Source organism: Myotis davidii, unplaced genomic scaffold, assembly GCF_000327345.1.
Source record: "Myotis davidii unplaced genomic scaffold, ASM32734v1 scaffold134, whole genome shotgun sequence".
NCBI classification, from domain to species: domain Eukaryota; kingdom Metazoa; phylum Chordata; class Mammalia; order Chiroptera; family Vespertilionidae; genus Myotis; species Myotis davidii.
This window is the reverse complement of record NW_006288853.1, coordinates 6,154,062-6,175,824: the sequence shown is the minus strand read 5'-3', so window position 1 is coordinate 6,175,824 and position 21,763 is coordinate 6,154,062. Positions and strand designations below refer to the sequence as shown.

Here is a 21,763-nt window from a genome sequence, read left to right as displayed (position 1 = left end):
ATCAGGGCTCCTGCCGTGGATTGCCTCGGCAGCGTGGGCTTTCCGTCCGGGCCTCGCTTCTTGGCATCTTCGCGCTCGGAACCCTGAGGAACACAGGCCGCGAAAAGCTGCCCCTCTGGCTCCCTGCCTGAGAGGGAGAGCAGCCCGTCTCCAAGGGGCCAGGGCTGTGGGACGTCCGTGACCTTCCCGGGCCCTGAGTGCTCGTCTCTCTACCGTCCAGAATGCGGCCAGAGGAGCGGGCTGCCCTGTGCACGGGGCTCTCTGAAAATGCCCGCAGTCGGGCCCCCTGGGGAGACAGGTTGGGAAGTGGGGCTCAGTGTCCTCACAGCCTCTCACCAGCCAGGCTCCTCCCTGTAGCCAGACCCTCACCCAAGGTGGTCACAGGACACGTGCTGGGGCCTGGGGCCGTTCCCCCGGAGGGGAGCCGTGGCGTTCCCTGCGCCCCGGCTGAGCCCAGTCCTCTCAGGTCCCCAGACTGCTGCCGGGCTGGCTGCACCTGCTCCTCGGCCTCCCCCCGGCGCCTTCGCTCCCCCAGCTCGGCTGGCTTGGCCACGCCGCCCGGACCCTGCTGTGCGCGGGCGGCCAGCGGGCTCCTCGCTGGGCATGCTCCTGTGGACTGGCCCCCGTGGCTTTGCGGCAGCTCTGTGCACTGAGAGACTGTATCCCCTCAGTTGGCAGGCAGAGCTCCGCCCCCCCCCCGCCTGCAGCGAGCGCCGCCGGCCTGGCCGGGCAAGGTACGTGGCATGAGTCCTCCCCGACCGACCGCCTGCCTCGGCTCCCTGCCACCCCACCAGGAGGGCCAGCATGCCAGGCCCACTCACCAGGGAGGCGAGTCCCATGCTTGCGGGCTGAGATGGGCATGCCGATGGGCCCCCTAACTTGGCATCTGCGAGCGCATTGGTGTTACGGAGCCCCTTAACCAGCCATGCATGCTGGGCGCTTGCCAGCTCTCAGGAGGCAATAGCCTTGGGGACATGGAGCGGGGCAGCAGGGGGCTTTAGCCTGACCTCCCTGTGAGGGCTGGAGGACTGGGCTTCAACGGCCCTGTTGGAGACCCCACAGAGGAAGCCACGCCCCTCGACATGGTGAAGCCTGGCATTTCAGGCCTTCAGTCTGCAAGGCTAGAGAGTGCTGCTGTGGAGACAGCGTCCTGGGTTTGGATCCTAGCCCTGCCACACCCTGAGCAAGCTACATCCGCTCTCCCAGCCTTAGTTTTCTCATCTCTCCGGTGGGGCTAACAAATATCATGGTGGTGATTATGATCATATATGTTGAAGGCTCTCAACCCTGCCTGTACATGACAGACAGCTTATAAAAAAATACCCATGCTGGGACTCCACCCCAGACAAAAAAAAAAATCAGAATCCCTAGGGCATGGGGTAGTCTTATGTAAGCATTTTTTTTAAAGCTCCCCAACTGATTCTAATGGGCAGCCGGAGTTAAGAATTCTGATGTATGTAAAGCATTTAATATAGTAGGTGGTCAGGCCTCGTAGTAAATACGTTAAAAACGTAACTTTCGAATCACCCCATCATGACTAGAGGGAGGTTGGGCCAAAGGCCATTTTGGGGGGTCAGAATTCTTGCGATGGAAGGACCCCTATTCTCAGTGTAGAGAGGTGGGACTCGGCGTGGGCTGAATGACCACCTGCAGGCCAGGGCGGCAGCAGCTAACACTGGCCAAGTATTTGCCATGTGCCAAGCACTCCGCTTAGTGCTTTTCCCGCATGATCCCTCGGGATCCCATCACTGTCCTGTGACCCAGGCCCTGTTTCACCCCATTTTGTGGGTTGAAAAAAGCTGAGGCTCAGAGGGGTTCAGTACCTCCCTCCAGGCCACACAGCGAGCAAGTGGTAGAACTAAGATGCAAACCCAGCGAAGTCCAGGCGATCGGACAGTTGAGCTGATTCCATCTCCCTGTGGCTCCCAGACTCTCCCATCTCCTGTCTGCTCCCAGCCGTCCTGCACAGAGCTCGTCGGCTTGGGCACCGCCCTGTGCTGGCTGGGCTCTGTTTAATGCCTTGTCACTCTGCCCGGTCCTTCTGCTCAGGGGGTTCAGAGAGTGGACGCGGGAAAGGGTGGCAGACAGGACCCAGTAAACCCGGTAAGGACCTGCCCCGTCAAGGCTTCACCCCCTGGCAAAACCCTCCTGTAGGTGGTCCTGGTCTCTGTGTCTGTGTCTGTCTGTCCTCACGTCTGGTCTCCTTCGTGAACTGTGACGCTCCTGTTTCTCGAGAACACTCCGATGTCTTGCATCCTTCCGGCTTGGCCATCCTGAGAATCTCCATGGCACCTAGGGGCGGAGCCCTCGCCTTTCACCCTGGCACTCTGCCCTGGGCCCAGGTGGAAGCTGTCGGAGGCAGCGTTCCCAGCGCCCCGGGCGGCTCCGGTACCGAATGTGGTTTCTCCTCCTAAGCACAGTGTGTCCCTGTTTCTGCCGGGCCGTCTTCCAGGGCAGAGGAGACCCTGGGGTCCCACCCCGAGGGCCTGATGCTGCTTGAGATGTCCTTCGTGCTTTGGGGCTGCCAGGCAGTGCTCTGCTCCCGGGGGTTTCCGGAGATTCCGGCCCCCTTTGCGGACACAGCAGTCTCTGTGGATCCAGCTGCCAGGCGCCAGGTTGGAGACGGGGTGCAACGCGAGAGACTTGATTTTCCTCTTTGTTTTCACAGCTGCCAAAAGCCTATTGAACAAGAAGTCGGACGGCGGCGTCAAGGTAGGTGTCTCCACCCTGGTAGCCGGAGACCGGCCTCTCTCTCCTGCAGCCATTGATGGGGATTCTTGGCCCCTTATTCCCCCCTTTCCCTGGGACCCTTCCTGTCCTTGCTTTTCTGCTTTAAACCAGAAACCTGTGTGCTCGGAACAGCAGGTTCCACTGGCCTGAGAGGGCAGAAGGCAGGTGTGTTTCTCCTGAGCCTAGCTGATCCAAAAGACTCCGGGGAACCGATCCAAACGATGGTTTGACTAAAGCTGAATCCCGAGCTTGACTTCCAGACAGGTGCCTCATTTGCAGGGCTTTTGACTCTCTGGGTTTTTTTAAGTCATTTTGGTTCACTTTTTTTTTCTTGTTCTTTCTGAAGCACAAACCCTTTTTTATCAAATGAAAGCAAAGTTTGCCTGAAGCCATAATCCTTTTGGTCTTTCCTTACCTCGAAGCACTTCTGGGACCCAGCTCAGCTACCTCTAAGTGAAAGTGTCTTAAACTTGATCAGGGCGTAGGCCCCTCAGAAGCAGGCGAGGGATGTGGTATGCGCAGCTTTCCCGTTAGGTAAGGGCGCTTTCCTGTGGGGCCAGGGAACGAGGAGGGACTAGGGGCCTGCAGGGACCAGCGGGAACCCCTAGAGTGAGTGACTGCTTGGCCGAAGTGGAGGAGAGGTGGCTGGGGGTCCTCACAGGGCCCAAGGTGTCCTGTAGATGCCTTGGGGTCAGAAAGGGCTGGGGACAGGGCATGGGATGGGAGTTCATGCTATCTTGAAGCCTATCAGTTTACACCACGGAGCATTTCAAACTGCAATTATCCAAACCTTTAAATCCCAGCAAATGTTTAAGCTACGCCTTTCCCCAGGATCCTCTGTCCCCAGCTGAGATAGATACGTGTGCCCCATTTCCTCGCCCGCCCACCTTCCTCCTCCTTTCATTCTCTGCGTGCTTGCTGCTGTGTACTCCTGCCCCAGGGAGCGGAGCTCGGGCTCTGCGCACGCCTGCTGGCATGGTGCTGGGGTTGACCGCTGCCCCTTCCCGTTATGAGGACATGAGCTGGATGGGTGGAACCAAGATAGGAAAGGTGGCAGGCGTAGTCGGAGAGAGATGTTGCATATCTCTGTTTGGGGGACTAGCTAGAATCAATCAACCTTTACGGAGTGTGTAATACGTACCTATCTGGCCCAGGGCTGCACTCAGTTCTAGGAGCACCCAAGCGTGTAGAAGCTGATGCTTTAGAAAGAGGTGATGCTGTCATCCGGCTTTAGGAAGCGGCGAGGTAGTTAAAGAGGAAAACGGACACGCCTGGAACCAGCCCAGCACGGAATGGCCTGTGGTACTGGATCCTACCCGAGATGGTTCTGTTTGAGAAGCTTCTAGGAAAAGCTTCTTGGAACCAAGTCAGTAATTGCCTCCAGGGAGTGGGATTAGGGGTGAGGACAGGGTAGGGAACACACCTTTTGTTCTTTAGTATTTCCCTTGAAATGAGAATGTATTCTATAACATTAAACAACAGGAAATGTTTTTATAGTCCTGCCCACCTGGAACATGGGGTGTGTGGCTCAGGGGTGTCAGAGCTACAGCTGGGTTGGTCTGGTTGGGCAGAGGAATTGCAGGGCTATGTCAGACCACAGGAAACGCTGAAGGCCACTGAGAAGGAAGCTACAGTGAGTGGGATATTTTTTTTCTTTAAAGACGTAGCTGAGGGTGTTAAGGACAAATAGAAGAGTGTAAAAGCCAGACACAGAGGTATCGATTAGGATTGGTTACAGTCTGGGCGCAGGGTGAAGACAAGGTGATTAGAAGTAGAAAGGGGTAATAGTCAAAATACCCAACCGTCAGAACAGGGGTTGCCTGTGGGCAGTGGGTCTAGCTGTGCCCCTGGATGCTGGGGTCTGATGAGATGTTAGTTCTGCTTAGAGATGTGTCAAAGGAAGGGGGGCGGGGAGGGTTAAAAAAGGACCCATCAAAGGTTACAAAAGTTCTGGAATGTTGAAAGAATTGGTGGTGCCTCTGCTAGAAATGGGGTAGTGGGACGGGAGGCCCAGGGGAGGGAAGAGAAGGTTGTTTTGACCACCTTGAGATTGCGAGGCGGCAGGGACCTGGGTGGAGAGGTCTTTAAGGTGCTGGAAAGACTGGGGGAGGAGGGCTGCACTGGACGTGCAAATGGGGACTCGCATGAGTGCATCACCAGTCCGCCCGCTCAGCCAGGTCTGTGCCTCGGGAGTTGGGGAGCAGCGACATAGTCCGCCCTTGAAGTGCTCACGGTGGGGGAGACAGGGAAGCCACCAGTCCTGGTGCGCCCTGGCGAGGTCCCTGAGGGGGTGTGCATAGGGCTGCAGGAGCAGGGACGCGAGAGACCAGCATCGGGGCCAGAACAGGAAAACGTTCTGGTGAAGACAGCCCATGAACTGAGTTTGAAGGATTCGCTGGATTTTGCCAGGTTAAGGAGAGGAGAAGGAAGAAGAATATTCCAGATAGAGGGAACAGCACGTGTGGAGGTACACGAGTTTGGGCAGCACAGTGATTCTGGGAACTTGAGGACCTGTGTCTGGCTGAAGCAAACAGCGAGTGCGCCAAATAGGAGCTGCAATAAAGCAGTGACCGCTGAGATGGCGGTGAGAGGGTGAATCAAAGAGCCATTAAGGGACACATTTCAAGCAGAACTGCCTAGATGCTGGCCCAACGGATGACCGTCAGGTGTGGCCATGTAAGGTTAGCCTAAGGAGCTAATCAAAAGTACAGATTCCAGGGTAACCTAGAATCTAGATCAGGGGTGGACAAACTTTCTGACTCGAGGGCCACAATGGGTTCTTAAACTGGACCGGAGGGCCGGAACAAAAGCATGGATGGAGTGTTTGTGTGAACTAATATAAATTCAAAGTAAACATCATTACGTAAAAGGGTACGGTCTTTTGTTTTTTTAGTTTTATTCATGTCAAAAGGGCCGTAGTTTGCCCACGGCTGATCTAGATTCAGAAAGCCCTGGGTGGGAGGTAGAGTCTGAATTTTAATCATACTTCCCCTTCCCCCATGTGAATCCATGAAGGATTAAGAGTCCAGTAAAGACAAAACTTGGGGGTTGTCTGTTATTAAGGGGCTGGAAAAGAAGAGGACTCAGCAAAGGGAATGCAGGCAGAACAGGAGGAAGGGAAAGAACGGGTATGCAACAACGTACCTTCCAGGAACGCGGAAGGATGAGAACTCGGGGGGCAAAATCACTAAACTGCTCTGAATGAAAACCGGGGGGAACCCAGCCAGCGTCTGACCTGATGTGCCCAGTAAATGAGTCTGACTCTTGAGGAAAGACTTTGGACATAGTGGTGGGACCCCAGAGGCTGAGATGCTGCAAGTGTTTGCGAAGAGGATGGCCAACCCAAATTAAAAGGCCAGCAACAGACCAACTGGGGGAAACCAGCACAGCAGGTGTGATGGGAAGAGTTAATATTATTTTTTTTATACAAAAGAGATTTCTCTAACAAATAAGAATCCTCCCTAAAACCCAGCAGATCATGGTCAGAGAAGATGAACTGACAATCTGTCTGAAAAGGAGGAAGAAGTGGCTCCCATATGGGTGTTTAGGTTTAGCCTCACTAAGATTAGAGAAACCAAGTCAGAACAGAGTGCCGTTTCTGACTCTTCGAGTTAGTGAAAAGTCAGGATGACCTTTTGTAAAGCAGTCTGCGTGTGCCTGCCTCGTTTACCCTTTACGTCTGCTTCTGGGAATTTATCCTAAAGAGATCATTCAAAATGTAGAAAAAACTGAAAGCGAGAAGATGTTCAGTGTGACGTGATTTGTAGCTGTGAAAAGATTGGAGATGATCTCAAAAGCCAGTAGGTAATGACTAAGGAATGATGGGAAACCCATAATAGACCATTATAAAGCTACTAATTGTCATGACAGTTATGACAGAGATGTGATACAATGACAGAGATGCTTTATATTAAGTAGGGTGTAAAGCAGACATACTCTACTATCTACATTTGTGTTTTTTTTAAAAAAAACAATGTGTTTATAGACCATATTCAGTATATGGCAGGTGGATGGAAAATGAACTGGAAGAAAACCCACTGACATGTTGTTAACCTCACTGGGCGATGGGAATTTAGGAAACTTTTATTTTATACATTTTTCTGTATGTCCTGCATATTTCAGCTAGATGATGCATTACGTTGATAACCAGAATAAAAATCAAAATAGTATTTCTTTTAAAGTAAAGCATAAACTTGTAGATAGCTTATAAATGGCACTTTTAAATTGTATAAGAAAAGACTGGCAAGAGTGATAGCATTATGGATTTTTCCCCCTTCTTTTCTGTTGCCCAAATTGCTTGGGATGTGGCTGCAGTCCTTTTATAATCAGGAACAAGTAGATGATAGTGACGTGGTTGGATGAAACCAGGATGTGGGGTTTGGTTTTCTGAACGTGAAGGCGATAACCTGGATTGTGAGGGAGGCTGTGATGTTGCTCAGAAGATGCTTTTATATCCTGTCCTCCTGCCCAAGCTCCTCCTGCCCCAGTTCCTGCTGCCTGAGGCCCATCGAGTGGTTTCCTTCTCGCTGTCCAGGAGCTCCCACCACAAGATGCTCGAATAGCATCAATTTGAGCAGCGAGTCTCCTTTGTGGTCTTGAATTTGCGGACTTTGGGTTCTAGTTAGGTTTCTTTGAATGTGGATGCCTGTGACTCAAGGTCTATGGAATAGGGAGAGCCACTTGGAGGGGCCACCAACTCTCAGATCTCCAGAGGTGCCTAGTTAAGGACCACTCATGGGTTCTGCTAGTTCCAGGCCACAATGGCATCCAATATTTAAGAAGAGAGAGAAAAAAAGGATATAGATATTTCCTTAAGTACTGTTTGAATATTTGTTTAAGTATGGGAAAGGAGGCTGGAACCCTTTTCTGGTTTGAAATTTTAAATAAATGTTTAATTTTTAAATCTAAATGGGATGTGGTTCTTGAGAAATGACTTGGTATTGAAACAGTGCTGCCGTGTGCTGGCTTTGCATGGCGGAGGCCAAAGCCCCAGAAGGATGGAGAAAGGAATGGAAAGAAAACAGCTCACCTAGAAGAAACTAACACTTGAGTAGAACGAGATTATCTCGGGGTTTCATGAAAGGCCGTTTAGGAAAAGGACAGTCAGCTGGGAGCAAGTTGGGAAGGTACTGCCCGTTAAGTGAAGTAGACAAACTGAGGGCAAGGCAAGGCCCGGGTAGAACAACCCGCTGTAAACAACCTGTGATGACAGCTCCCGAAACTACCCGCGCCCAGCCTGGGCCTGGATCGGCTCCCGCAGTTCCACTGATCGGATTCTGGGCGAGTCGGACGCCTGTGCTCTGCTTTTGCCGGGGCAAAGCCAGTCAGCGAACCCAGTGCCACTCAGTAAACGTTAGTTGGTTGTACGATAACTTTAAGGCGTTCCGTAAGGCCCCATGGAGATTACAAAGATAAAGAAGATATGGACCGCCTTCCTTAACAGTCTAGTCCCGTGGTTGGCAAACTGTGGCTCGCGAGCCACATGCAGCTCTTTGGCCCCTTGAGTGTGGCTCTTCCTAAGCCTTAGGAGTACCCTAATTAAGTTAATAACAATGTACCTACCTATATAGTTTAAGTTTAAAAAATTTGGCTCTCAAAAGAAATTTCAGTCGTTGTACTGTTGATATTTGGCTCTGTTGACTAATGAGTTTGCCGACCACTGGTAGTTGGATGAAGTGAAGGGATAAGTGTGAATATAAGGCAACTCCCTCTTTTTGAGGGGTGATTTTGAAAGTAAAATCTCGTATTGTCTTTGGCATATATGAAAGGCGAATGCACAAGAGTCCTCATTATATTTAGGCTTTCTTTTTCTTTAGATCTAATTCCTAATTGTGGACCATTCTTTTAAGTATTTGTATTCCCTTCTTTTTTTAATATAATAACATTCCCAGAGATGCCTTCTAAAGTAGAGTGTCAGGATATCCGGCAGAGCCGAAGGCTCTTCCGTTCTTTTGGTTTTGGGCTTGGAGGAGGCGTACCATCCTTTGGTCACCCCGAATCCGGTTCCTCCTACACCAGCCGCCTCCACCACGTCACTGGAGTTCGAACCCAACAGATCCAAATTGTACCTGAGGAACACCGGTGGGAAGGCAGTGCCACAAGATTGGCTCCCCCCAGCCCCACCCCCCGGGTTTGTCGCCAAAAATGTAAGATGACAGCGCGGGAGCAACCAGTGATTGGAAGGGTCTGAGGATTACGGTAAAAGGGACCAATCAGAGCAGTCAGGCCCGGGTTGAGTTTAGTGCCTTCTCCCTCTGCCCTGACCATCAAAGCCTTCACAGAACCACCAACAGCCAGGAAGAAGCAAAAAACATGGAACACACTGGAAATACCACTTTTGATGAGATTGTCAATATCGCCGGACAGACGCAGCACCAGCCGTTAGCTAGAGAACTCTCTGGAACCGTTACAGAGATCCCAGGACTGCCCAGACTGTGGCCGCCACCCTCATGACATCACAGATGACATCAGTGGTGCAGTGGAATGCCGCTAGTTAAGAACCACAAAGGACAACATTTCACTTAAAGATCATGTGACAACAGCACCACACAGAGTGCCAGCCTCCTGAGGGCAGGAGCGTTTCTCGGACTTGATCACTGTGGCCAGAACAGCCCTCCGGGAGTGCTTGTGGGGTAGCGTTAAACGAGCATGCAATAGTCAAACAGCAGGCAGCCGTGGTCCAAGGGGACTTCCGTCTCCCAGCCAGCTAATTAGAAGGTTCTTAATTACCTCTCACCTTTCAGACTCAGTCTTCTGAGATGTATTTTCGGTGTTCCATGTGCTCTTTATTTTTATGCTCTTGTTTCACATCTGAACATAAAGTCCATGAGCATCTGGTGACGGCTGATCAGTCACTGCTTCCAGCATTCCCCATGGTTTACATCTCTGTCGTTGTGATTGCTGTACTTCTGATCACCAGCACTCCTCTATCTTTCCATTTCCCAACTCATTGCAAAATGAAGGAAAACATTGAAATCTTACCAACGAGGGTGGCCACGCCGATGGAAGGGATGCCAGATTTTGTTTGTGAAATAATTTTTAAAAGCTCAACATCTTCATCCAGAAGCAGTTTAGGTGGGCAGCAAAAAGGAGGAAAAAAATGTCAAAGTTCAGAAGTCAAATGTGATTAATCTGAGGATGGTCTGAGTACTTTGACCACCTGCCTGGTAGCTGCTCACCCGTATTTCAGGCAGACCTAGTAATGAGAGAAAATAAGCCCAAAGCTGTAAATTTGCATGGAAATGTTACTCACCCTCCCAGACTTGTGACTTAATCTCCTCTAGCAGCTTCCTCTGAGCAAGGCCGAGGGCTCTCTGAACATACTAAACCTGTGTGTGTGCGCCTGACGGCAAAGGCGTTCTTCTCTCCCAGCGGCTGGAGCCCATGTGTCCTGGACTCCGGGTCTCCTCCTTCGGCTCTTTTCTCCCGAGGCAGAGCCTACGCTGGTGCACTAACCTGCAGCGTCTCTGTGCTTCTCTTCTTACCTCCTCTTTCCTGTTCTTTCCCTCTTGCTGTGGTGTGTCCAGAAAAGGAAGTCAAGTTCCAGCGTGCACCTAATGGTGAGCCTTGCCTGCCCACCCATCTGCCCACTCCATGCTGCCTGTGCCCGCCTGCCGGCCACGCAAACCCATTCTGCCATGTGCGTGCGCTTCACTCATCCTCACTGCATGTCTGTGCTGTGTGGGCAGGTGTGGCCCGTCCTGCGGGGCGGGGGCCATTGCCCAAGGTCCCCCAGGAGCCTAAAAGGTGGGCATTGGAATGTGCCTGCCGCAACCCAGGGCAGCGGGTGAAGCTGGCAGGGACCCGGGGCCAGGGACAAGCACAGGGAGAGACCCTCACTCACTGCTGCCCAGGAGGCGAGGCCCTGCTCCCCGGGCACGGACAGCGACTTCCTGCAGACTGGCAGCCGGTGGACGTCCGGTGGGCAGAAGAGCTGGCTGAAGGCTCAGGTCTCTGAGCCTCACTCTCCTGGCTTTTTCCCCTGTGCAGCTGCCCATTAGCAGTGCCCAGCGTTTTATCCTTCCCACCCAGCCCTCGGGGAACAGCCGAAAGACAACAGGGAGCCCTTGTATTTTTATCCTCACCTGAGGACATGGTTTTCATTGATTTCGGAGAGAGAGGAAGGGGCGGGGGGGGGGGGGGGGGCGGAGAAAAACGGATTGGTTGCCTCTCCCACGCCCCATCCCTACTGGGGCTTGAACCTGCAACCTGGATATGTGCCCTGACCAGTCATCAAACCTGCCACCTGGTGTCCTGGACGATGCTCCAACCAGCTGAGCTCACCGGCCAGGGGGCCAGAGCAGGAACGCATCTTCTTTCTCACGGGACGCGGGGCACCAAGAGCAACACGGCAGCCTGAGTCATTATGAAACCGTCCATTAAAGCCAGAGGCGGGGCAGCCCGGGGGGCATCCCAGCCCTCTTCAGATAGGACAGGTTTTATGAACACCCTGGCGTCCTCCCACTGTGCCAGGATCTATCTCAGCTGGGCTTTGCCCGCAAGACAGCCTTGGCCAGGCAGCCCCGCCCAGAAGGTCATGTCATTGCTGAGCTAGGGGGGCTCTGCTCCTTCACGGGGGGAATGGGAGAGAGCAGAGCTCCTGTGAGTTTAGACCCACGTCTTAGCTCCTGGAACCCCTCTTCTCAGCCTGCTGCGTTCAGTGGTGTCTTGTAGCGCTTGGTTCCTGGTTTGAGGTTCCATGCCCAGACCTGGGTTTGGGATGCCTCAGCGAGCGAAGGGTGGATGGCTTCAGGTCTGGTCCACGGGGCTGGAGAAGAGGCCCCCAGGCGAGAAGAAACCATCTGGGTAGCTTTTGGCGTGTATCCTCATTTGCGCCCGCGCAGAGGTGGTGTGCACGCGTTTGTCTCTGTGCCTTTTGAAGGACTTGCAGGCATCAGGCCCCTTCTCAGGGGCCGCCAGCTCCACTGGACACTCATGAGACTAAGTCCGATGGGAGAGCATCGCTACGACGCCCTGCCTCCGTCCTTCCCGGCCACCCTCCCCCCCACCTCCCTTGCTGTGCCGCTCAGTGTGACATTTTGAAAGATGAGATATCCCGGTGGTCTCTGCTGTAGGAGTGCTGGCCTGCCCCTCGGCCTCCTCTTTCCTGGGGGCTGGGCTCTGGGACTGCAGCCACAGCCCCCAGCAGGCTTCACTGGCCCCTCCTTGGAGCTCAGTCCTTACTGGCAGCTGACCCCGCCCACGAGCTGTCGGGCGGCAAGGCCAGCAGTGCGCTCCTGTCTGCTCCCTGGGTCAGTAGGTGCATATTCTAAGCAAAGCCAAGTCCCACCCCTTCCTCTCGGACACCACCTCCTGGACCAGGTTTCCTTTCTCTTCTGTTCCGCTTCTTTCAGGTCAGGCTTGAAGCTGGTGCTGTAAGGGAAGGGAGTGCAGGTGGCAGGTTGAAAGGGCACCAGGAGAACGCCCACAGATAGGAGACGCAGCGTTTCTGAGTTTTGTTCTGCTTTCTTATAAGTCACCTTCCTTTTCCCCTTGTGAAATGAGAAGTTCCTGCGTTTCTTTGGGTGACTATGGTTGTGCAGTGACCTTGCATCTGGCTGGAGCAGAGAGTTCTGGAGAGATGCCCTAACCAGTCTTTGGAAGGCTGGCCCCACCTTGAGGATGCTTCCAGAGCTAAGTCTCTGGACCCCCTCCAACTGCTCCCCTCTTTCGATCATCTCTCCAGCCACCGCTCCCATCCGCGTAGTGTTTTGTAGGCCACCTGCGCCCTAGCTCCTCCAGGCCAGGCCAGGGGGCAAGGGAGGTCTGGGAGTCGAACCTGAGCTGCTTTGGTGACTCTAGAGGAACTAAACCATCTGTTTTCTTGTCTCAGCCACAGAGCAACAACAAAAACAGTCTCGTAAGCCCAGCCCAAGAGCCTGCGCCCTTGCAGACGGCCATGGTACCTCCTGACTACGCTTCTCCGCCCCTGCCCCCGGCTGCCTCCTGCTCCTTCCCTCGTCCTCTTCTTGCCCTCCCGCCCAGGCCTCTCTGGCTCTCTTCCTTTCTGGATTCCTGTAGATCAGGCTGCTTCGTGTACTTCCCCACAGATCCCTTCCCCCTCATTGTCCCGGCTGACCGCGCTCCTTCCTGCACGGCAGAACTGCTCCTGCTCCTGTCACTGTCGGGGCTCTCGGCTAAACCTCCCAGCCCCAGGCTGGGCCCCCAGTGGGTCTGCTTTGGGGGCCAGGAAAGTCAGTTGCTTATAAAAGGAGAGGGTAGGAGCTTTCTCGGCACCTGTACGTCAGTTCTTGGAGGCCTCCTTATAAAATCTGCCTCCGCCTTTCCTTTGCAATTCATGAACACGAAGGAGGGCTGGGGTCCCTCCCCCCACCCCCGATGGTGCTGATCTCTGGGTTTCTGGAGAGCCCCGTGCTGCTTGTGCCCTGAGTTCTCTCTGGCTCTTCGGAGGGGCATCGTGCGCTCCCAGAGCTCCCTCTGCTAGTGCAGGCTAAGGAGGGAGCAGGGGGGTGACTAGGAGAGAGGGAGGGGTAACCATGCCTGCTGCTCCTCCTGCTTTCTGTGGACCCTCATGCTGCCTGACATGCTGACGTAGGGACGGGACCTGGGGAAGGCAGAGGTGGGTGAAGCAGGCAGCTCTGGGCTCAGCTTGCTGCGGGGGCACCCTGGGTCTTTCTGGGACACCTTAGTCCGCTCTCCCTGCTTCCGGCCTACCCCGTGGTGATCACTGTCGGTGGGGTCCAGCCTGTGCCCTTAGCCCCACAGCTCCCCCAGTGTACTTGTCCCTCGGGGAGAGAAAACTCAGAACGAGCAGGAATCGGGGTCAGAGACCCTCTTCCTCTCAGCTCCCCTGGTATCTGCTTCCATGGCCAGGCCTCTCTTTTATACCAGCCAGTGCTGTCCCCTAAATCTGGGGCTCCTGGCTACCTAGGACCCAATCATGTCAGGATATTTTGTCTTGTGAGAATGGCTAGTGGGCAGGCCCCAGTGGTCATTATAGAGGTCTCTGAGGGTGCCTGGGTAGGGGTGGGGGTCCCCCAGGGAAGAGCAGTAAGTCTGTCTCCGAGGTCAGGAGGGTAATTTTAATCTTCCCTCACAGGAGCCACAAACCACCGTAGTGCACAACGCTACAGACGGGATCAAGGTGAGTGGGTCCTGAGCTGCCCCCTGCTTCCGTGTCAGCAGGGAACCCGTGGGCTGCATCACGGGATCCGAGGGCCCCACAGATGGCAGCCTGCAGGCTGAACGTCAGGGCCAAGGTGTTTGCAGAGTCTAGGCTGTTGGTTACTCCCTTCTTTTTCTTTTTTTAATACATTTTTATTGATGTCAGAGAGGAAGGAAGAGGGAGATAGAAACATCAATGATGAGAAAGAATCATTGATCAGTTCCTGCACGCCCCCTACTGGGGATCGAGCCCGCACCCAGGGCATATGCCCTGACCAGGAATCGAACCGTGACCTCCTGGCTCAGAGGTCAGTGCTCAGCCCCTGAGCCACGCTGACCGGGCAGTTACTCCGTTCTTAGTGATGCTGAGCTCAGGCTCTTCAGTCGGACAGGCCGGGGCTTGAATCCTGGCCCTGGGACCCCGGACAGGACACTCGACTGCTCTGCCTCTCAGTTACTTTCTCTGTCAACTGGGGTAATAGTCACAGAACTGTCTTCCGTGGCCGGCGAAGTGTAAATGAGAGTAAACGTCAGCTAGGAAAACAGAGCAAGAATATCATCAGGCCCTGGGACACTCTCCTTGGCCTCAGCTTTATGTCCTCAATAACCTTGTCTCCTGTTCACTCCCAGTCGCAAATATTCATTGAGCCAAACTGCCCATAGTTCTGTTTTATAGATGTAACAAGACAAAATCCCTCTCCACGGGTGTGGGGAAGGCAGACAATAAACCAAAAACCAAATAACTAAGAGAAAGTCTAGTTGTGATAAGTGCTATGAAGGAAATGGCACAAAGTCAAGAGTGAACAGGGCCTTTGATGACGTGGTCCGGAGGTGATATTTGAACTACACGATGGGAGCCAGGCAGCCAGGCAAACTCAGGGGCTTGGCATGTATCCAGAGTGAAGAAGTAGAAGAAATCAAGCAGAGATCCGAGTACGAAGAGCAAGGGGCCGGGGAGCAGGGGAGCAGGGAGGGTGGGGGAGTTGGAGAGGCGGGCAGGGTTTGCATTTTATTCCAGCAGTGGCAGGAAGCTGTTGGTGATTCTCAGACAGGGGGGTAATACAGTCCGACGGACTCTGAAAAGCCACTCTGGCCATGTCATAGGAGGCAAGCGGGGGAGCAGGAGACCAGGAAGTGATTGTAGCAGTCCGGGTGCCAGATGTGGGTAGCTTAGACGCAGGTGGAGGTGAGATGGGATTTATTTTGGAGGTAGAAAGGACAGATTTGATTTTAGATGGCATAACTGAGATATGAGAGAAAGAAGGAAAAAAAGAGAATCAACCAAAAAACCTAGGAGGTGACTGTAGGTTTTCGCCCAGGTGGCAGCATCGGTGGTGCCATTTCCTGAGTTGGGGAGGGAGCTGGGACCCCCGAGTTTTGTGAGTCAGGCGGCCGGGGTGGGCACGGAACCGCCTGGGATCCCTCCCTGCGCAAGCACGGGCTCTGCTTTTGTTCTGCTTGGTTGCTCGGGTTTCCCAGGGGCCTGCGTAACTACAAGCATGTTCTTTCCGGCCTCCAGGGCTCCACGGAGAGCTGCAACACCACCACGGAAGACGAGGACCTCAAAGGTAGGTGCTGGCCCTGGGTGGGGAAGGGACGCCAGCCGTGTCCCAGGTGCCCGGCTCCAGTGGAACCCCTGCCTGCCTGCCCCCCGAGCGGAGATGGGTGGCTCTGTCTACTCCAGAGGAGGGTGTGGCCTAACGCTGCCCTCCGTGGGCCGCGATGGGAGGCTCCTGTCCGTTGTGGCTGGGCTAGGCAAGGGGCCTGTCTCCTCTGGCCCCGAGTCTGGAATAGCTGAACTAGAGTCATTTCCGAGCCTGTCCAGGGCCAGGGCTCAGAGACCTGTTCCTGTTGCAGAGAATGCTGTGTCACCCCACAGCAGGGACCCCTGGAGTCCCTACAGAAGTAACCCACAGATATCGTGAGCTGTCAGTAGGGTGACCAGTTGTCTCCGTACCCCCAGGACTGAGGTGGTTCCCAAGATGTGCAGCTTTCTGTTTTAAAACCGGAACAGGCCTGGGCACATGGGGAGGAGTGGGGCACTCCCGCCACAAAGCCTTGGCACCAACAGTGGAGTCGGAACCCACTTGGCGATGTCCTGGTGATGCTGTAAGGACCACCGGCCCAAGCATGGTCCTGGCCAGAGTGCCAGGGGATGTGGGAGGGCATGGCGGCCAGACCACTGGGCGTCTCTGTCCTGCTCTTTGGTCAGACCACTGGGCGTCTCTGTCCTGCTCTTTGGTTTGGCCTAGAGTCGTTCCCTTTGCCTCGCTGGGTGACCTTAGGCCAGGCTTTCAGAAAACAGGGAGGAATGTTGCAGGACAGAGCGGAGAGAGCATGCCCTGGGGTAGCCAGGGGGCACCAAACCTTTGGGGACCCAAAAAATATAGAAGCATAAAAGTGTACGACCGGAAAGAACAGTCGCTCGGGGCTGCTGGGGCGAAGGTCAGGTCAGCTCAATTCTGGTGATGCCGGCAGAGTACGTGGCTCCTTCGCTGCTGGGCTCTTGACCTGGTAGCCGAGCCCCCTAGAACACCTCCCCGGGGAGCAGGGGCCCTTGGACAGGCTGTGTGAAGGCCCCTCTGGAAGCCAAAGCCTAGGTCAGTGCACTTTCCTGGGGCTCTTGGCTGGGAGGCCCAGTGTCCACAGCAGCCCGAGGCATCGCCTTGCCCAGGCTCCGCAGGGCCACGGGCGCGGGTCCTGTTCGGCTTGCTCGCTCACCTGCCTTGTTCTGTTTGTTTTGGCTGCTCTGCCTTGCCCTGCCCTGCCCTGGCTGGCTAGCTGCCCCGCTCCGCACTGGGAATGGCAGCTCGGTGCCCGAAGGACGGAGCTCCCGGGACAGAACAGCCCCCTCTGCAGGCATGCAGCCCCAGCCTTCTCTCTGCTCCTCAGCCAGTAAGTGTGAGGGAGGCACGACCTGGCTTCCGTTCCCTGGCTCCTCCTGAAGCCCCTCAGGGATCCCCCCAGAGCTGGCCGCCCAGCTCCGCTGCCCCGTCCTGTTGAGTGAGCTTTGGGAGCTCGGCCCCTGCTGGGTGGGGGAGCTGATTGGAGGCGCTGTTAACCAGGCAGGGGCGCCTGAGACCGGGGCCCAGAGACACAGCGTGGGGGGGAGAGCATTGCATGGTGGGAAGGAGCAGGAAGTCACTGGGATGAGCACTGGGTCTCACCTCAGCACTGAGCCAGGAAGAAAGGCCGAGTCAGAAGTCGGAGAGGGTGGGAGCGGGCGATGGGGAAGCTGTGATGGCTGAGAAACCACGATGGGATGTGGTGTTTCCTGGGCTCAGCATATCGTAGCGAGAGCCTGGGGCTTGGCTGGGACAGGCCTGAGTTTGAATCCCAGCTGCAGAGCTTTCAGAAATGTGGGAAGTAGATTAAACCTCCCAGAGTTCGTTTCCTCTCTGTGGAATGGGAATACAGTGACCCCTCCCTCATCGCATTCTGATGAAAAATAAATGAGGTGGTAGAACATGTTGACACGATGCCTTGCTAGGTTAATGGCAGCCGGTATGGGTATTTTCAGTTGTGTCTGTGTAGATCATGTCTTTGTCTGCTTCTTTCCCTCCTACTGTCTGTCCTGTTAGAGTTTCTAAACACAACCCTCTTCACCCACAGGGCCCCAGTCAGGTCCGATGATGGGTTTGGCGGGGTGGGAGTGTGTGTGTGTGTATGTGTGTGTGTGTGTGTATGTGTGTGTGTGCGCGCCTCTAGAACTCGGATAGAGCTCGCTGGTCCCGCTAACCTGCTGCTTACCTGAAGGTGCTGATGGCGGTGGGGCCCCACCTGGCCGTCCCCTTGGCTGCCCTGCCCTCTCCCAGCTGTGCCACTGGGCTGTGCTGTTCTAATCGCTCACATGTGTCTTGCAGCCTCTCGCTCCTGTGAGGAAAGGCCTGAGTCCTGGGCCAGCCCAGGTTCTGGTCAGGGGTAGCCCGGTCTCAGTCTGAGCCCTCCCCCGGCAGCACCCGCTGCTGACAGTGGTGCCCCCTGTAAGTGATCTGGCCCTGAGCCCGGGGTGTCACCAGCAGTCCCTCGGCTTGGCATGGCTGGGGGCTCTGAGGGCACCAACGCTGCTTGCCTGTCAGTCTGTGGCTTGTCTTGATTTTCCTGGGGGACACATCCTGGCATGAGATTTAGAGTTTTTCAGGGCTTGTCCAGGGTAAATGGAGCCATCTTTCTGGTGAGAGGCTCTGTTTACAAAGAGTGTTTATAGTTCCAAGATCCTTCATCTCAGAAAAGCCCTGTGGAGGAGACGAGCAGGGGGAAGGGCATTAAGCATCCATCCTAACATTCATGCTTTGGGAGCCCTCATCCCTGGCTGGATTCTGCTCTCAGGCTGGCTGTTGCCTGGGGTGAGGTTCTGGACCACTGAGTGGGGGCTGGGTGGAAGTGGGGGGCATGGTAATTGAGACCTGACTGAGCCCCTTCCGGTGAGAGACGTCAGCCACACCTTATCGGGAAACAGCCTTATCGGGAGAAGCTTCTTAGAGGAGCTGAACCTGCTGGAGATGGGATGCACGTCTCTGCACGGAGTATTCATGATGTGCCAGGCTCCTCCGCTGTTAGAGACGAGTGTTTTCTGCAGCCTGGTTGCTGATGGAGAGGGAGACAAATGCCAGAGAACCATAACAAACCTTCGGGAGGAGGGGGTCGTTAGCTCTGCAGATGACAGAGGAGGGATGGAGACAGAGGTGGGCTCACGCTTCCTGCAAAGCGCCTTAAAGACAGAGAAGAGGGATGTCTTTGTCAAAGAGATCACAGGGGATCCTTGAAGACTGGGCGGGGGGCTCTCCGCCACTTAGGAGCTCCCCAGTCCCACGCAGGTAAACTCCTGGATTTTTCCCCCCCACAGTGCGAAAACAGGAGATCATTAAGATCACAGAACAGCTGATTGAGGCCATCAACAATGGAGACTTTGAGGCCTACACGTGAGTAGAGACCTCATTCACTGAGGCTCAAGTTTCTCAAGGCCTCTCCCTCCTCCCCCAAAGCAGCTAGGACCCTGGGGAAAGGGAGGGCTGGGCCTCGGGCCCAGTGTGCCAGTTAAACATCAAGCCGCTAGGTCGGGAGCCCTTCCAGGCAGATACCCTTGGTTGAGCCCTCCCGTGGGGTGCTGGCGGGCAGCAGGCTGAAGGGCAGGGCTAAGAGGCCTTAGCAGGCGTGCCCCTCAGATCTCAGCCATCTTGTCCGGCCTGGCCCAAAGCTAACCTCCTGCAGGATAGACCCGCTAATGAGGAGGAAAGACGAGTAATCCCCGTGGAAGACTGACAGGCTGCTGCTTCTTTTCTGCAGGAAGATTTGTGATCCAGGCCTCACTTCCTTTGAGCCCGAAGCCCTCGGTAACCTCGTGGAGGGAATGGATTTCCATAAGTTTTACTTTGAGAATCGTGAGTGGGTTCGTGCTGCTGATATACTCCTGCCTGCCCCTTCACCCCCTTGGCCTTTGTCCTCGCTCACCCTCTCCTCTTCCCCACTGCCCACTTTCCTCTTACTTGACCTGCCTGCTGCACCCTGGTCCGTGTGCTTGCCTCCTTGTGCTCTGAGAATGGCCTTAAAGGGCGCCTTTGAAGGCCCTGCTCCAGAACCTGCGTGCCCCTTCCCTACTGCAGCTGCCTCATGGCAGTGGTGGTTGCCACAATCAAGGTCACTGTATTTCTTTAAGCCTCACTTTTTCTTTTTTTTTAAGAGAGAGAGAGAGAGAGAGAAAGAGAGAGGGAGAGAGAGAGAGAGAGAACACATCAATCAGTTGCCTCTGGTACGTGACTCAACCGGGGATCGAACCCACAACCTGGGTATGTGCCCTGACCGGGAATAGAACCTGCCACCTTTCCGTGCATGGGACGGTGCTCCAGCCAGCTGAGCCACACCGGCCAGGGCAAGCCTCGTCTCTTTTCAAGATGATTGGAAACCATCTGAGACGAAGTTAAGGTGGTCTCAGCGAGTAATACTGCTCTGTGTCTGCAGATGTCACAGTAAAGAAATTAAAGCCAGGATGAGAATGTGCAAGCAAGGAACAGGCACTGCTGGTGACTTGTGAGACTGCACGTTGTGGCTAGGGTCTTCCTGAGTATCGAGGGAGCCGGGCGCCCTGGCTGGGGGTTGTGCACTAGACGGTCCACGGAATCCCGGGGGATAAGAAGCTAAATAGTCACCTCCCGTCTTTCTCTCCACTCTCTAAGGCCCTCCTTCCTCCCTCCCTCCCTCCTTTTTTATTTCCTTCTCACTTTGTCCTGGGGCTTCCCCATCCTGCCCTGAATTTTATTTTGTTGCCGTTTTCTCTACTAACTACCATCCTCTCCACGTCTCAGCTGCAAATGTAAACCCTAGGCTCTCTAAGTAATTCTATTAGCCAGAAGCAATTCCAGGGTTTATAGAAGCTCTAGGGAAGTTTTCATGTAGCCCCTACCTAACATTTGAACTAAGATGTGAATCTCAATAAAAGTAACACAGTTGACAGTGTTTGCTGATAATGGCAATCTTTTGGCTTTCCCCCAAAGGATCCTGGGAATATCCTGAGCTTGGTGCTTGGATGATTCAATTTGACCTTTGGATCTTTTTTTTTTTTTTAATCACAAATCCATTTGGAATATTTTAAGTTCTTGATTTTGCTCTATAGCCCTAATTGGCAACAAGCCAACCCTTATGAAATCTAAACATCAGAGGAAAGAGAAGAGGCTTTAGTTAAGAGTAAGATGGTCCTGAGCTCAAATGTTGTGTGATTTGGGGAAATTACTTAACCTCCTTGAGCCCCTGTCCTTACCTTATAATGAAGAAAATGGTATCAACCAAAGAATTACAGCTCATGCATGTAAAACCCCCAGCACAATATCTGATTAAAACAGTAGCTGCTGTTATCATTGTTCCCACCCTCCTCTTCCTTTTGGGTAACGGAGACTAATGTGATGAGGCTGCCTGGCCTCTGGAAATGTATGGGGGACTTGGAGAACTCCCAGCGTGGTTGCCGAGAGAGGGTGAGACTTAGAAGTGCAGGCTGAGAGGAAGTGTCAGTGCGCGGGCCTGGCGCCTTCCTACCTAACTCACCCTGCCCTGCCCCCCGCAGTCCTGTCCAAGAACAGCAAGCCCATTCACACCACCATCCTGAACCCACACGTCCACGTGATCGGAGAGGACGCTGCCTGCATCGCCTACATCCGCCTCACCCAGTACATCGATGGGCAGGGCCGGCCTCGCACCAGCCAGTCGGAGGAGACCCGGGTCTGGCACCGCCGGGATGGCAAGTGGCTCAATGTCCACTATCACTGCTCAGGGGCCCCTGCCGCACCGCTGCAGTGAGCTCAGCCACAGGTGCACCTGGTGGGGGGTGGGGAGGGGCTGGGACAGGTGGGGTCAGAGGTGGTGGAGAGTTGGCATTGAGGGAGGAGATAGGGGCCGCCCCGGAGGAATGGCAAGGGCTGCACAGTGTGGTGGTAACAGGTTCTGCTCTTAAATCAGACAGAGTTGGGGCTAGTAGCTCCAGGCCTCCAGATTGGGTGGAGAGGGAGACAAAGGTTACCTCCTCCCCCTAAGCCTCGGTTTCCTTAGCTGTCAAAGAGGGAAAGGGCGGTGCCTGCCTCGTGAAGTTGTGAGAATGAAATAGGCTTAATGAGTAAAGCATTTAGTCAGTGCTCAGCGAATGGGAGGCGATGTTATATTTCAGTACTAGCTTCTCCCCCAGCCTCCACCTCCTCAGGCAGACTTGGCCACGTGTGTAGTGTAAGTTCCCGGAACTCATCTGTGTGTTTATTGTCTTCTGTTCTGTTACTATGTCTGTCCTGTTTGACAGGGGCATTAGGAGATCCCAGCTGGAGGTCGAACCTTTGCAGCCAGTGGCTCTGGAGGGCCTGAGTGACAGCGGCAGTCCTGTTCGTTTGAGGTTTAAAACAATTAAATTACAAAGCGGCAGCAGCCAATGCAC

The 21,763-nt window shown here is 54.4% G+C and overlaps 1 protein-coding gene across 1 annotated transcript in view; it reads left to right on the top strand.

Annotated features, from left to right (window-relative positions):
• CAMK2G (calcium/calmodulin-dependent protein kinase II gamma) overlaps window positions 1-21,757 on the top strand; it is a 76,263-nt gene extending 54,506 nt beyond the window's left edge. The window contains exons 13-23 of the mRNA XM_006761031.1: window positions 672-734; window positions 2,669-2,712; window positions 10,257-10,289; window positions 12,563-12,631; window positions 13,790-13,834; window positions 15,374-15,422; window positions 16,636-16,749; window positions 18,701-18,776; window positions 19,141-19,235; window positions 20,909-21,153; window positions 21,632-21,757. Of these exons, the coding sequence (XP_006761094.1) occupies window positions 672-734; window positions 2,669-2,712; window positions 10,257-10,289; window positions 12,563-12,631; window positions 13,790-13,834; window positions 15,374-15,422; window positions 16,636-16,749; window positions 18,701-18,776; window positions 19,141-19,235; window positions 20,909-21,141 (821 nt within the window). The 3' untranslated portion in view covers window positions 21,142-21,153; window positions 21,632-21,757. The remainder of the gene's footprint in view (window positions 1-671; window positions 735-2,668; window positions 2,713-10,256; window positions 10,290-12,562; window positions 12,632-13,789; window positions 13,835-15,373; window positions 15,423-16,635; window positions 16,750-18,700; window positions 18,777-19,140; window positions 19,236-20,908; window positions 21,154-21,631) is intronic.
• The last annotated feature ends 6 nt before the right edge of the window (window positions 21,758-21,763 follow it).